The 14,144-nt window shown below is 35.1% G+C and overlaps 1 protein-coding gene across 1 annotated transcript; it reads right to left on the bottom strand.

Moving 5' to 3' along the window:
- Window positions 1–5,598: 5,598 nt before the first annotated feature.
- On the bottom strand, window positions 5,599–6,799 carry LOC143547287 (uncharacterized). Its single transcript, XM_077038748.1, has one exon. The coding sequence runs from the start codon at window positions 6,520–6,522 to the stop codon at window positions 5,827–5,829; it is 696 nt and encodes a 231-aa protein (XP_076894863.1). The 5' UTR covers window positions 6,523–6,799; the 3' UTR covers window positions 5,599–5,826.
- Window positions 6,800–14,144: the final 7,345 nt, after the last annotated feature.

Genomic DNA, 14,144 nt, shown 5'->3' on the forward strand with positions numbered 1-14,144 from the left:
TTCATTTATATTTGATTTAATTCACTCACTCCTGATATAAGAATACCAAAATATTATCAACACACTTTTTTAAGCACATAAAAACCTACATAATTCATCTTTACTCTTGATTAAGGGGGTGGGCTGTTTGGGATTCCTTTATTTACCTCGTTATAATTTTTCATTAAGTTAATAAGTTACAAAAGTGTAACTTATGGAACTTTTCCTCTCACAATATAAGTAAACCCAAACACCTTATTAATTTTTAAAAAATTTATAAATTATAAGTCGGTGAAAATAAGGAATACCAAACACCCCCTAATTAACCTAACCATCGTTTACGTTTATAATTGGTCACGAGTTTCGTCTTTCTGTTATCCCAAATGTCTTTTTAAGTTTACTTATTTAGATGTACTTTTTTATTATTATTTTGATTTAACGAGATTCATTATTTTTGTGTTTTAAATATATAAGTTAGTTTCATTTAAAAAAATGAAAAATACAAATTTGGATACTTCTCAAAAGATCAATCACCAATTTTGTTCCTTTTCCATAAATTTGATTAAAATGACGTGGCACTTGACAGACACTTATTGGTACCATTCGAGTAGTTCTTCATGTGCCCCCCCCCCCCCTCCCCCGAAAAAAAAAACAAGTTTGGGTCATTCTCAACGACTTTCGTAGAGTCACTCAATGTCTTTACTTTTGGTGTTGATCTCGTATGCTAAGTAAACAAGATTACACGACAACTAACACACATATGTTCATAAACACAATAGATAAAACTATAAAAGAAAGAACCCATGTAACATTAATTTTAGTACATGAACAGTTATTAGTAAAAACAATTTATCATAATCTTATCTTTGAATGTGGATTTTCATTTTTTGGTCCAAAAGCAAGTGAAATAAAAAAAACAAGAAGAAAAATGTATTCACATCATATGGGTTAGGATGGAAATGATTAGAAACTGACATTCAGAAGGATAAGAAGTAATAACAATGGAGCCCATTAGTTGAATGCCTGTTATGGTACTGATGAGTTTCTTTCATCTATCTGTCTCTCTGTCCTTTTCAACAGACATTTGGAGGACGATGGGTTTAATGGACGGTTCCCATCATGTTTAGTAAATACCGATAGATTGCATGAATCGTAAGTTGTTGTACTAGTGTATGCAGATGAACTGAATATTACATAAAATGCTTTTAAGTCGGTCGATACTTATTGTCACCGTGTAAGGCGAGGGGTGAATTCTCGCCTCGTTTCACCTTGCGCGAATTCTTGACCGTATAGGCCTCCGGACCCCTGGCCAGTCCCGACCGGATACCAAATTTTTATTTTTGTAGGGAACCTATTCATTGTCCCGAGGCATCACGCAAAACAGACCCCCAGTGCTTGACTTCAACGCTTAAACAAGGAGTTTGCAATTAAGGATTTTGGGCTTCTCAACTGCTGGAAATAACCCTGATCTCGTCAAAGTTCTCGTTAGTTTGTTAAAGTTTAGTTAAACTTTGTTATAACGTCCAACTAGTATAGTTAGGGTGCAAATTGTATATAGTTAATCATCATCATCATCGTACTCAGTATATCCCACCAATAGCAATGCTATGGTAGGGTCTGAGGAGGGTAAGATGTAGACAGCCTTACCTCTATCCCATAGGGATAGAGAGGCTGCTTCCGGTGAGACCACCGGCTCGATAGTAGTTTTGAATCAAGCCTTGGACATAAGACACATAACACTCAATCATCGGGACACCGGCTGATTGGTGCATGTGCCCTTGTCTTTCGGCTATCAACGCCACCACATGATGCTTGATTAACCTTCCGCCACTTTTAACGTTATTTTCACGTGATTAGTAAAATAACGTCAAAATTAGTGCAATTTTACTTTTGCCCACCCAAGGGTTTACACATATATACATTATATGTGCGCACCGCAAGCAGGGCTTAAATTGTATATAGTTAATAGTTTGTGTAAATGTTGTAACGGGTTAGAAAATAACCGATGCGTTGCATTCATCTGTGAAACGTCAAGACTATTATGAACAAGAATTTTGTTTAGTTTCAATTCGTTTGTTTAATTGATCCTATCAAGAAGGGGCCATATGTATACTTAATATTTAAACTTAATTACATAACAACTCGCATGATCTAGTGGCAAAAGGGTATGACTATCAACCAAAATGTTATGGGTTCTAGTCTCATTTGAGATATGTTTAAACTTGTTTTTATACAAAAGTTTTTTACACTTGACGTTTAAACTTGTTTTTATACGATAGTTTTTTACACAACTCAAATCATAACCAAGTATGTCATTTAAAACTTAAATTGTTTAAATCCAACAAAATACTTCTTTTTACTTAAGACCCAAAATATTTTTCACATTTGACCCAAAATATTTTAACAATTCTCATAGACAACACTTACTCATGACATTCTCTCTCAAGTAATGTTACTTGAATCCAACCTGGTGCATGGAGAACCCTCTTGCCACAAATGAGACATTCTCATCTATTAGCTTGGTTTTCCCAATCCCACCTTATACTAGAGGTGCACATCCAAACTGGTTAACGGTTTATATTAGGAAAAAACCGGCAGTTAGTAACCGGTTTTTCATATTGACCCTGAACCGATTAATAATCAGTTACAAAATCGGTTAATAACCGGTTACAAAACTGGTTAACCAAAACTAGTTTTAGGTTTTTATATTATTTTGTAAAAACCGGTTTTTCCCGGTTAACTGGTTTCGGGTATAACTTGTTCGGTGGTTAATTGACATGTTTCGAGTATAACCGGCTTCCCATGATTGAAAACTGGTTCCTAAGCGGCCCGATTAACTGTCTAAACAATTAATTGACCGTTGATCAACAACCGGTTATTAATTTAACTAATTTTTGAATAACCGGTTAAACGGTTCTACATGTCTACCTTATACCACTCCATTCCAATGTCGGCGGTATTATTCCAAATCTTACCATAGTTCACCTTTATTCCGCTCAATTGAGTGGATTCTTCAAGATGTTCATGGCACCCTTTCACATGGGCTTATTTTCATTCATTACTCTATATGCTAATGAAGTGAATATCACATTGTGTGTCTCGTTAACTTAAACCGCTAGTGTCGTATGCAATCTATGTTTTGTTGTGATAGCGATCTATCTGCTTATGAGTATAAGATAAAAATAAATAAATAAATAAAAAGAAAAACTCACTTAAAGAGAAATGGGTCAAGGGCTCAACGATGTATTTTTGTTGTATGGACATGGTAAATTATTTTGTTAAAAACATTCTTTAATCATATTAGACATACCTATTATTTCGTTAATAAGAATGCCATAAAATTAAACGAAAATGGGTTTGTGAGCAGAGCTGGATATAGAAGAAAGTTTAGTACTAGCGCGGGCTAAAAAGTTTTTGTTCAGAGGTAGCCGTTACATAAAACATAGAAAAAAATTTACATTCAAAATGTATTTCGTCAAGAAAGTTGAAGAGTAACGAGAGATACCCTTCAACCTATAACCTATGCTAGATTCACCCTTCGGTGAACCTGACACGTATGCCCACAACTTACCTGGCTTATGGGGTACAGTAGACAAAAGTACCACTTGGACTAGACTTGTAGGTGCTGTTTGTTTTTCCTCAGAAGGACTTCTCCACCTCTTTTGTCTGCACTGAGAAGAGGGCGCGCAGACGTTGGGCTCTGCAGTGTGTTTGTTTTTTCGAAGACGTTTCATTAAAAAACGTCTGCGAACCCTCTTCTCCCAGAAGTGTTGGTATTATTACTTCTTTAACCTCTTCTCCCAGAAGTGATGAGCCAAGTTGCTACTGATGACTCCACCAGCAATTCTTCACTCTTCATTTTATTCTTTTCATTTGTTGTCACCATAATCTTTGTTTATGGCTGTGTTTTTCTATCGATTGCCGCCATCATCGCCGATTGTTACCGGGTTTGATTTACGAACCCTAGGCAGCGATCGTGTGGTGGTGGCAGCTCTCCGATGTTGGGAAATTACGGTTGTTAAATCTAGGGTTTATGACCTCTGATTGTTACCGGATTCGGTGTGGTGGCTGTACTCCGGTGTGGGGAAGTGATGGCTTTTAAGTCCACGGTTTCTGACGCCGGTTGCCGCCTCTGTCGATGTCGATTGACATTTGATTTGGGTTTTTTGGATGGTTGTTTGAAATATGAAATCAGGTTTGTGGCTGTGATGATCTAATGTTGTTCGAGTTAACATCAGCTCAGGATATGTGCCTGGCGTGGCAAAAATGCAGGATGGCAGGTACCCTTGCAGCCATGGCACTTTGAACCTTTTGCACCAATGTTTCGATAGGTCTGAGCCTCTTTATAGTGATTATTAAATCATTGATGAATTTCAAGTTTTAGTTTCTTTTGATATTTATAGATGATGGTATTTGAAGATTTTTGAGTCATATATTTCACCCGAACCATCATCGTTTATACTACTTATTTTTCTTTAATTATTTAAATTTCAGCTTATTTTAGCAGTCTGCAGATGTTAAAAAACAAACAGTCTTCTTGTTGCAGACTGCAGAGTTTTGGTCCACCTCTTCTGCTACAGATGTTGGCAGATGTGGTTTCGCAGTCATCTGACATTTTACCTCTGAAAAACAAACAGCACCGTAGTCGTATTAGCGGGACACAAGAAGATGGAATATAAATTGAATAGACTTGTACCCTTTCCCATGTTCCATATATCAGTTGCCACCACAACCACTATCTATTAGAGATCATCGTTATAGTGTGGTCCGTGATCAATAATGTTATTTTAAATTCATGCGAAAACAATAATATTTTGACCAGTCAATTTCCAAGCTAGCAGCTAGCATCACAGACACACCAAGCTTTAACTTAATCTTTCATCAATATTGATTGATGTAATTTTGTCTTTTGGCTAGTTGGTTTATCTTAATGGATCTTTTATATCGAAGCTTATCGTAGAGCCATCGGACGTAGATAAACTAGACTTGACAAGTCGGCTTGAAAATGATTCAACCTAAAAAGAGCATATATACTAAAGTTACAGGATCCATCAGTATTAGTTAGCGAAACGTCTCAACAGGTGGTTGGATCATGTGATCATGTGGCATACATTATAGACGGGTTTGCCTCAACCATCGGGTCCCTATTTTATCATCTGGAGCTCCGATTTCACACTTAATGATTTTCTCCAGCTTTTATAAGTTTTAAATTATTCCAGACAATAAAAGTGTGAATATTAACATGTTTAATTACTTTAATTTGAAAAATTAACATGTTTACTTTAACTTGTTTTCATTCCTAGTCTATGAATATTGAACTTTTATGATTCAACATTGTCAATTTGTGCTTTCGCTTTATGCCGTCTTCGATCTAAGAACACTTGCTATCCAAATCACGGACTTACACGGACGGAGGTGTGAGCCTCGTCCGTGTGAGTCTACCTACTCCTAACTCACTCCAAGATTCAATAATGATATTTTGAATCTGATTTGTCATAATGTTCTTATTAAATATATATATAACTTGGATTAAAATATATGAATAAGTATGAAGACAAACGATACGTAAAGATTTAATAATAATATTTAATATCTGATTTGACATTCCCAAGTTTAATTTCATATTGTTGGGTATCATTCAAGCTTCTTTCAATTTTTGTTGACTGAACAAAAATGGATCTACTCATAAAATAAATAAATGCATTCAACAACTATGTAACCTCACATTTACATCACAAATATATGCACTAAAATCAACCATTTACCAAAAAAAATAATTGCACAAAATTACAATCAAACAGTAAATAATTAAACTGAAAAAAATTGAAACACCACACTACCTAAATCTTACCTTGTGTCTAACTTTACTTTCCTAATGGAAAAAAGAGGAGGCAGCGAGTTGCTCCGTACATTTTGCGTGCACACTACTGGCACGTTAACCATCGGCCGGATCTTAATTCCGGCCGATCTGGTTCTTTCCAGAACCTTTTTAGTTCTCTTCACATGCTTCTCTTTCTTCGTCGAGTCTTCTTCAAAAGAAGAAGCTGACGAAGAAGAAGAGGTTGAAGAAGAGGGCGACAACGACGAAGCTCGTTGTTTCTTCAACCTCAGTAACTCCCTCCACAAGACCGTGCATTTAGGCGGTCTTGGTGACGGATCTTCAATAAACCAACTCATTCTATTCGTCTCTTCGGTTTTAGTCACATCTTTACCTTTTATTATCTCGTTAACATTATCATTTTTCAAGCTGATTTTAGCCAGCATTTCGGTGCATTGGCTCGGCTTATACGGTAGCAGCTTTCCTTCAAAGAATAGCTCATCAGCGGATAACATAGTCGCTGGAGCGGTTAAGTTGCTAGACAAAAACTCGAAGTCACTGGTTTTTGTTCTGTCTTTATCTTTATCGTTATCTTTTTTCTTATTGTGTGGATTAATGCAAATGAAGTTTGCATCGTTGAGGAACTCGGCAGAGAACGAGATCCGGGGGCTCGAGGCGGGTTCGAGTGATTTGGTGGTGGCTGATTGAGGTTCTGGTGAGACCATTTTTGGTGATTCTTTTAGGGTTTGTGTGTGTGTGTACTGTTGGGTTGAGTTTGTAAGGGTATATATAATAAAAAGAGAGTGAGGACAATGAGTTTACTGTGGCTAGCTGTTAATGTAAATAATTTGGGGCTGAGAATAATAAAAGCTGGTGGTGTCTGGTGAAGCTGAAACAGGTGAGCCATGATACTATGAGAAGAGCACATGCAAACCAAAACCTAACAGGAAAAGGATCAATGCCATTCAAAATAAATTTAAAAAAAAATAAGGAAAATGATCACTGACTTGGCAATATTTACTTTTTTTTATATATTCATATGGATACACATAATAATTATACGTGATACATTTAAAACATTGTGAATAGTGCATTAGAGAATTTTAAATAATTAGTCTGAGTTGTAAATATCTATATATAATTGCGAACATATACCATGGAAGGGTTATTCTAAAAATAAGTAGTTTTCTAGGAAGACTAGAAATATATCGTAGCCATTAGATCATGTTAATCAATGGTTAAGATTTAAAATTACTAAAAACCGACATAGCTAGTTTCTTAGAATTACTCTTTCACCATTATAACCGACATAGTTTCATAGAATTACTCTTTCACCATAGGTTGTAATGTCACATGTCAAAAATCTACTGGTTCTTACTATTTTTAGGAAGCTCCTTATTTTTATTTAAACCATTTTCCACATACCAGTTTACACAATTACGTATAATTAATATATATTTTATAAGTACGCATCATGTATATTAGTATATATAATCATGTACAATAATGTATAGATATAAAACATTCACATAAATTAGAATTGCTAGACGTGTAATATATGTTGTCATTTGCCAAGGCTAGGGTCAGAGCCATTTAGTACATTTAGTCGTTTAGATTGGGATCAAGCAAACTTATATTACGCTTTTTATAAGTAAAATAGGTTATTGAAAGTTGAATGAATCCATAGGTTTGTTCTCGCCTTAAATGAATTGTGTAATTGAGTTTAAACAATATTAGATAAGGGGACAAGTGAACTTATAGGTGCATGTTATTTAATATGTTTAAACCTAATACTTGTAAAAAAATTATTTAAGGATCAAATTTGCTGCAGTCTTTGCTCCAAAAATTTTAACGATTTTCGGGAACGGCCATATTGGCATGTGTAATATACATCTTATATAATATTAATCATTATCAAGTTATATGATCGGGGTGGCACATCCTGGCCTCGTAACCCTGTGTTCTCATGATTGAAACCTAGCTCTAGCAAGTTTATGAGGTTTATTGTTTCCCATTTTACAAAGGTTCGTTCTATTTAAAATAATATCAAACTATAAAACTTATAGTTTCATTACGTAATATTTGTTAAAACAATTAGGATTTCACCTCATTCTTCTTGTTATATGTAAAAAATAGTAGTTTTTAAAATATGGGAAATATGAAGTAATATGTAGATTTATGTCCATTAAAAAGATGGATCATGGAAAAACATCACATTGTCTTAAAAGTGTGTATGACCTTTTGTCCTGTGTGGAGTGAAGCATATTAAGCGAATAAATTCAGGCCAGTCCTCTTTTCCAGTAACAGATGCTCAAGCATATATATATATTAATATTATTTCAACTAGATTCGACTAGTTTATTGAAAATAACTAATAAACACCGCATGAAATTGATAAATCAAATTTTTTTTCGAAAACAGGATTTATTAAAACCAAAACGGAAAACTACTAACCAGTAGCCAAAAGCTCAAAACCTCGCAAGAGTGACGGTTCCCCGTCTATCGTCAAGCTCGGTATCGGGGGGGGGGGATAATTTCAAGGATTCTTAATTTATTAACCAAGTCTTCACAAGAATAGCAATTTCTCGACTTATCATCAAGTTCAAGGTCTAGGTGTCTATTTTAAGGTTCACCAAGGCTTTACAAGACTAGAAATTTATCCCCTTATCATCAACCTTAGCACTTGGGGCATCTTTTAAGAGTATTTTAGTATTCCTTATCAAGTGATAATTGCAACATAACCATTAATTATTAAAAACCAGTCACATGTTTTACTATCATTATTAAACTTCAATTAAGATTCATTATAAACCAAGATGATCCTATGAAAGTTTAGCCACTAATAAGCATAATGATAATTATCAAAGTAGTAGTTAAAAACATGATCAAATTGGATCAATCTAACTAATTGGATGACTAATCTTTGATGCTAATGACTTTTCCCAAAATCTCAATCTCCTTGATCTTCAAGGGTTTGAATAGATGTGTTTAATTCCCTTATTAATGGTGGTGAAAAGAGGTGGTTGGAGATGAGTGAATGTGTATTTAATGCCTCTCCAAGTTGTGTTGAATGAAGAAGATGATCATTCAATTTATAGGCTGATCAGACCCTCAAGGCACGACCGTGTTGAGATGGGCACGGTCGTGTCTTCATTGTTGACTTGCAGCATTTATTGTCCATTGTCATATCGTACAACTATTGGTTAACACGTCGTTTGTCACACCCCGACTTAGGGCCTAAGGGTGTGACCAATAGTTGGTACATGTATTGTAAATATATCAGAGTTTGCGGGTTATTTAGCGGAAGTCTTTATTTTATAATAGAATATTAATATATATTTTGAAACATTAATTTATTTGTAAACCTTAATAATAAAATATTTAATTTATTTAGAAAGCTTCTCGGATAATAAATATTATTTGCAATATTTTAATAATTAAAAACTGAGGCATCTCTACCTTACGAGTATCTAACTCCATTAATAGCTATAATTTCCTACATGTGCTAACTTTATTTCCTGAAATGTTTGGGGGTGAAGGAATACGTCATCGATATGCTGGTAAATCGTTGACTCTAAAAACATTTATTAAATCTTTCTCTGACTGACAAGATAGTTTTCTTGAACAATCTCAACATAAACGTCTCTTAATTCTGGGATTTCTGCCACTGCCATACACACACAATTACGGTTCTCCGGGAACTGATATACACTAGAGAAATTTTATTATGATTTCTAGTCTGCGGCTTCGTATCCTTGATTGATAGACTAGACAAATTATGTTTGGATCCAGATACATGTGTACTCGGTCTGAGTTGCTTTTATTTTCTATCTTGTAAATTAGAGATCACGTAATCCCTTAAATCTTTTGTTAGAGATCACGTAATCTCATAAAATATTTATCTTACTTTTGTTAAGATAAAGAACCCTTTTATCTTGACTGATTTAAAAAGTTTAACTTATTTACATGTGAATGTCTCTTTTGAATGATGTGGTGATCTCGTTTGAAAACATTTATGAATGAATGATGATTAACCTATAATAAAACAAGTTTATATAAATACCCAGATCGTCTTTTAATCCGGCTACAGACCTTTAGTCTGGTTTTGATAACTTTAAACCTTGATTGATCATTTGTTTGAATAAAATATTTTGATACGAAACATTTCTCTTTATTTGCCAATCATGTCTTGAGTTTCTTCTTCATGAAGAAATGTCTATGATAGGTTTCTTCTTCAAGAAGAAACGTCAATTATCTATATTCTTTGTATATAGTATCTTATGTTTCTTAGTTATGAAGAAACACTATTTTAACTATACCCCTTGTAAGTAAAAGCTTATTTTTCTTAATCATGAAAAAATAAAAATTTAATTATATCCTCATGTATATAAAATATTATATTTCTTATCTTAAATAAACCTAATTTAACTTAACTTTTGTATTTATAAATCTTGATCAAGGTCTAGGCTATACCCCCGACTAGGTTCTAAGTCTTTAAATATAATAATAGAATATTAACTTAGGCAAAACCCCTACCTTACACAGGTATTTGGAGTTTACACGCCTAAACTTGTACGAGCAGCACTTCTACTCTATATTGCGTACAACAACTTAAACCGTAGTAACTTCGGCGCTTGGCATGTACTACGAGGTTGGCACGCAAAATGAGGTTGAGAGAAAATATCTTAGAGAGAGAAAGATTTTGTGTGGGGGAGAAGTGTGTCGCGACCCTCCCTTCTATAGCTGAAATTGGGTCACATTGCGATACACGATGGACCCTTCCCTTAAGCCGTTGCATATCGTGATGGCAAGTGAAAAACACGTGGCATGATGACTCAGCCCTAGCGTCTGCCATGTGTCACCCGGATGCGACACGTGTCGCTGAGTCAAAATGGACCATCGCGTATCGCGATGGTCCTTTTCTTGGACTCATCGCATATCACGATGGGTTCCTGGATACAATTTTTCATTCTTGGTCCCGTGCCTTTGGTAGCTTGTCACTTCAAAGCACCACATTCGCCCATCGCCCTTCGCCTTCGCCATCGCCCTCGTCCTCGCCCGAGCCCGTGCGCGTGCACGTCGGGTGCTTTGCACCCTCTGCTAGGACCACTGGGTGCATGCTAGACATAAAAGAATATTACTATTGAAATTTATCTATTTATAAAGAGCTTCCAAATCTTTTCCACTTCCATGTGGGATGCATTTTATCTTTCTTATTTATACTCATGTGGAATGCTTCCACTTTCTTTCATCCTTTCATGTGTGATGGATTTTCCTTTTTTCATATCCTTAACATGGGTTGAACTTATTCATGGAATAGTTTTATTTACTTATGTAATAATTTTTATTTCCTCATTTAAATTTTCTCATTTCTTATTTTAGAGAATAATTTTGATCCTTCAACTTTACTAAGTTGTCAAATTTGGATCAAAATTTTGGAGATGCTACAATGTTGTTAAGCAATGCACGACCGTGTTGAGTTCCACAACAGTCCAAATTCCATCAGTTTTGTCCTTTTCTCTTGTACTTGAAGTCATGACCGTGTCTTGGGAAGGCATGACCATGCTTTGCTTCGGAACCTTCAATTTTGTCTTTTTTTCTTGCTCTTTTCTTACTCTTGATGACATAGGGTGTGTTTTGGTTAACATGACCATGTTCTGATTTCTAGATTTTTGTCTTTACTTCCTATGCTCTAGGCATGACCATGTCTTGATTCACCATGGGGGTACGTTGAGTTATGTTTTCTTCGTTTTTCTTCGTATTTCAGTTTGTTTTATTTCTTATGACTATATTTAATTGTAGATATAAATTATAAACATTAGTGGTTATTTATTCTTATTTAGTTGCCAAAATTACGCTTATTTAAAGATATTCAGTGTTGTAAAGATGTATAATTTGTTATACATCAAATCTCTTTACACTTGAACTTTGCTTGTCCTCAAGCAAGCTTTGAATAGACTTTTCGAAACATCACGCCAACTGAAGCTAAACATCCCGAGAAAATTCAAAAAGTCCCGATAATCCATAAGAGCAAAATGTGTTAGTATGTGATTCTTAAAACTAAAGTTTGCTTTTATGAGCTTCATCTTATGCAAAACGTCATGTGCTCGCAATGTTCACACGCACTCGGCTTTATATCTGGACATACACGTAATGTTACATATATAAAAACTTAGCCAAGGTACGACTTACTGAAAATATGTTTGTCGAGAGATCAATTCTCCACCCACCTTGTAAAGCGTTTCATGCGTCAAAAGATTTTATATTTTCAAAGGTTTTGGTATGTGGGTGATAGGTTTTGTCGGGTATTTTGGCAAAGGTATATGTAAGGGTACGAATAATTCAATATTTTCTTCTTTTTCTTGCTTTTGCTTCATTCTTCGTCCGAGAGTGTGGTGAATCAGTTTTTTTTTTGTACAATCCTAATGACTCTCTTTTAATGTCATATCGTCAAGACCAAGTTTATTCAAGATATTGATCAACTCCTCCTCAATCCTATGTTGAACATAATTCTCAACTCTAATGGATTGTTCAACTTTGACACCTAAGCTTTAATATTTTGTTTTATTAGTATAGTTGGATTTTTTAAGTTCTGATTTTACTCTTATACTTTTAAAAATATATACATTTACCCTTACATTGTAAATAATATTAATTTTTTTAACCTATTTAAGTTTAACTCAATTTGATTTTTCTTTAATACCTTGCGTTCATTAACCTTAAAATAAGACCTTATGAATTATCATGACTAGTATTTATTATGTTTTTTTTTCTTTCATTTGTTATATCTAATTTCGGTTCGCTAACGAATTAACCGATATTTCTGCCACATCAACAACGAACGAACATATTCGATACCCTTTTGAACATATTAGTATATTACAGCTATAATATTGTTAGGTTTTCTCTTTTGTTTGTTATAGCGAGTAGATACCTTTTAGGCCATATGATCGATGCCCCGTAGCGTGGTGACGTCCTTATTTTTATTAACTTTCAGTTATATATTTTTTTTATAAACGTACTGTAGGAACCGAATTCGTGAATTGAGTAAATAAACAGTAAATTAACAAACAGTTTTATTACTCATACAATACAATACAAGAATCTGAAATACAATACAGAATCAAAGAAATAAACCAAATACAATACGAGAAAAAAATATAAACGGTTTGGCTGAGGATCGTGTTGAACACGGGGCCCTTAAAACAATATTACGAGTCTCCCAAGAGAACTCGTTGTTTCCCAGGGTACAACAGCCGGAGCAGTAGTACTCCGGAGTTAACCGTAAACCTGAAAAAGGTTCGAATAAAAGAAACCAGAAATGTAGAAGAAGAAGTTGGAAAAACCTTGCAACAATACTTGTGTTGTGTGTAAGGTTTGGTGTGTGTTGCAACTTAGTTTACCTCTCTATTTATAGAGGAAAAACAAGGCACAAGTTTTTCATCCCACCAATGTGGGATACACCACTATAGTATTTTCTTTCAAATACACACAATCACACATTGATATCTCATTCATCAATGTCTATTAGTGTGCATTTGTTGTGTCATAACAACCTACTAATGCACACGTAACAGATTTTCCAATAATCCCCCACATGAATGGAAATCGTTTCTTCGAAGTAAGTTTCAGCAGTTGAGTATTGCCGGATAGGTAGGTGTTACCCTTTGAACCTTCCGTTGTGAAGCATACTTAGCCTCCTAGCGGTTTGTAGTCGCGATGACTTTGAACAGACCCCCATTTGTGTAGACGACAATATGCTTTCACACAATACTCTCCCTGGTTTGGTCAACCCCTCATTCTTGTGTCCGTTATGGTCATGGATCACGATCCTGGTTCTGCGAGAGCTCTAGGAAATTGCGCCTCCCCACAATTCCATTCGAAGCAACCACACTTCTCTCTAACATAGGTGATTCCCATGAATCATTAAAAGCATCATGGTTATTTCACTTAACCTTAATCTGCTTAACCTCTCCCAAATGTCACTGGTTTTAGGGTACTCCCCTAGGAGAAAGGACTAGGAAGTTCAAGACTCCCTTTGGTTTTGGGGTACTCCCCCACAGTGACTGCCTCTGGTCATATGATTAAGTTTGCCTATTGAACTTAGCTCTTGGGATCTCCAGTCTGCTAAGTTAGGTTTCCCTCATACTTTCTTTGTCGCGGGCTTTAGTCCCATTCCTCTCGACAACTTATAAAATTTATCCGTGCTTAAGCCTTTTGTTAACGGGTCTGCAATGTTATCTTCTGACCTCACATGGTCAATCGTGATAACACCCGTTGACAGTAGTTGTCGTATCGTGTTATGTCTACGTCTCATATGCCTTGGTTTGCCATTATACATTGAACG

The sequence above is a fragment of the Bidens hawaiensis genome, unplaced genomic scaffold, assembly GCF_021521415.1.
Source record: "Bidens hawaiensis isolate Kalapana, Puna unplaced genomic scaffold, B.hawaiensis_p1.1 tig00014709_1, whole genome shotgun sequence".
In the NCBI taxonomy this organism is placed as follows: Eukaryota; Viridiplantae; Streptophyta; class Magnoliopsida; order Asterales; family Asteraceae; genus Bidens; species Bidens hawaiensis.

What these genes read in the sequence shown, in the direction of transcription:
- LOC143547287 (XM_077038748.1), bottom strand. Translation starts at nt 6,522, where the DNA reads ATGGTCTCACCAGAACCTCAATCAGCCACCACCAAATCACTCGAACCC.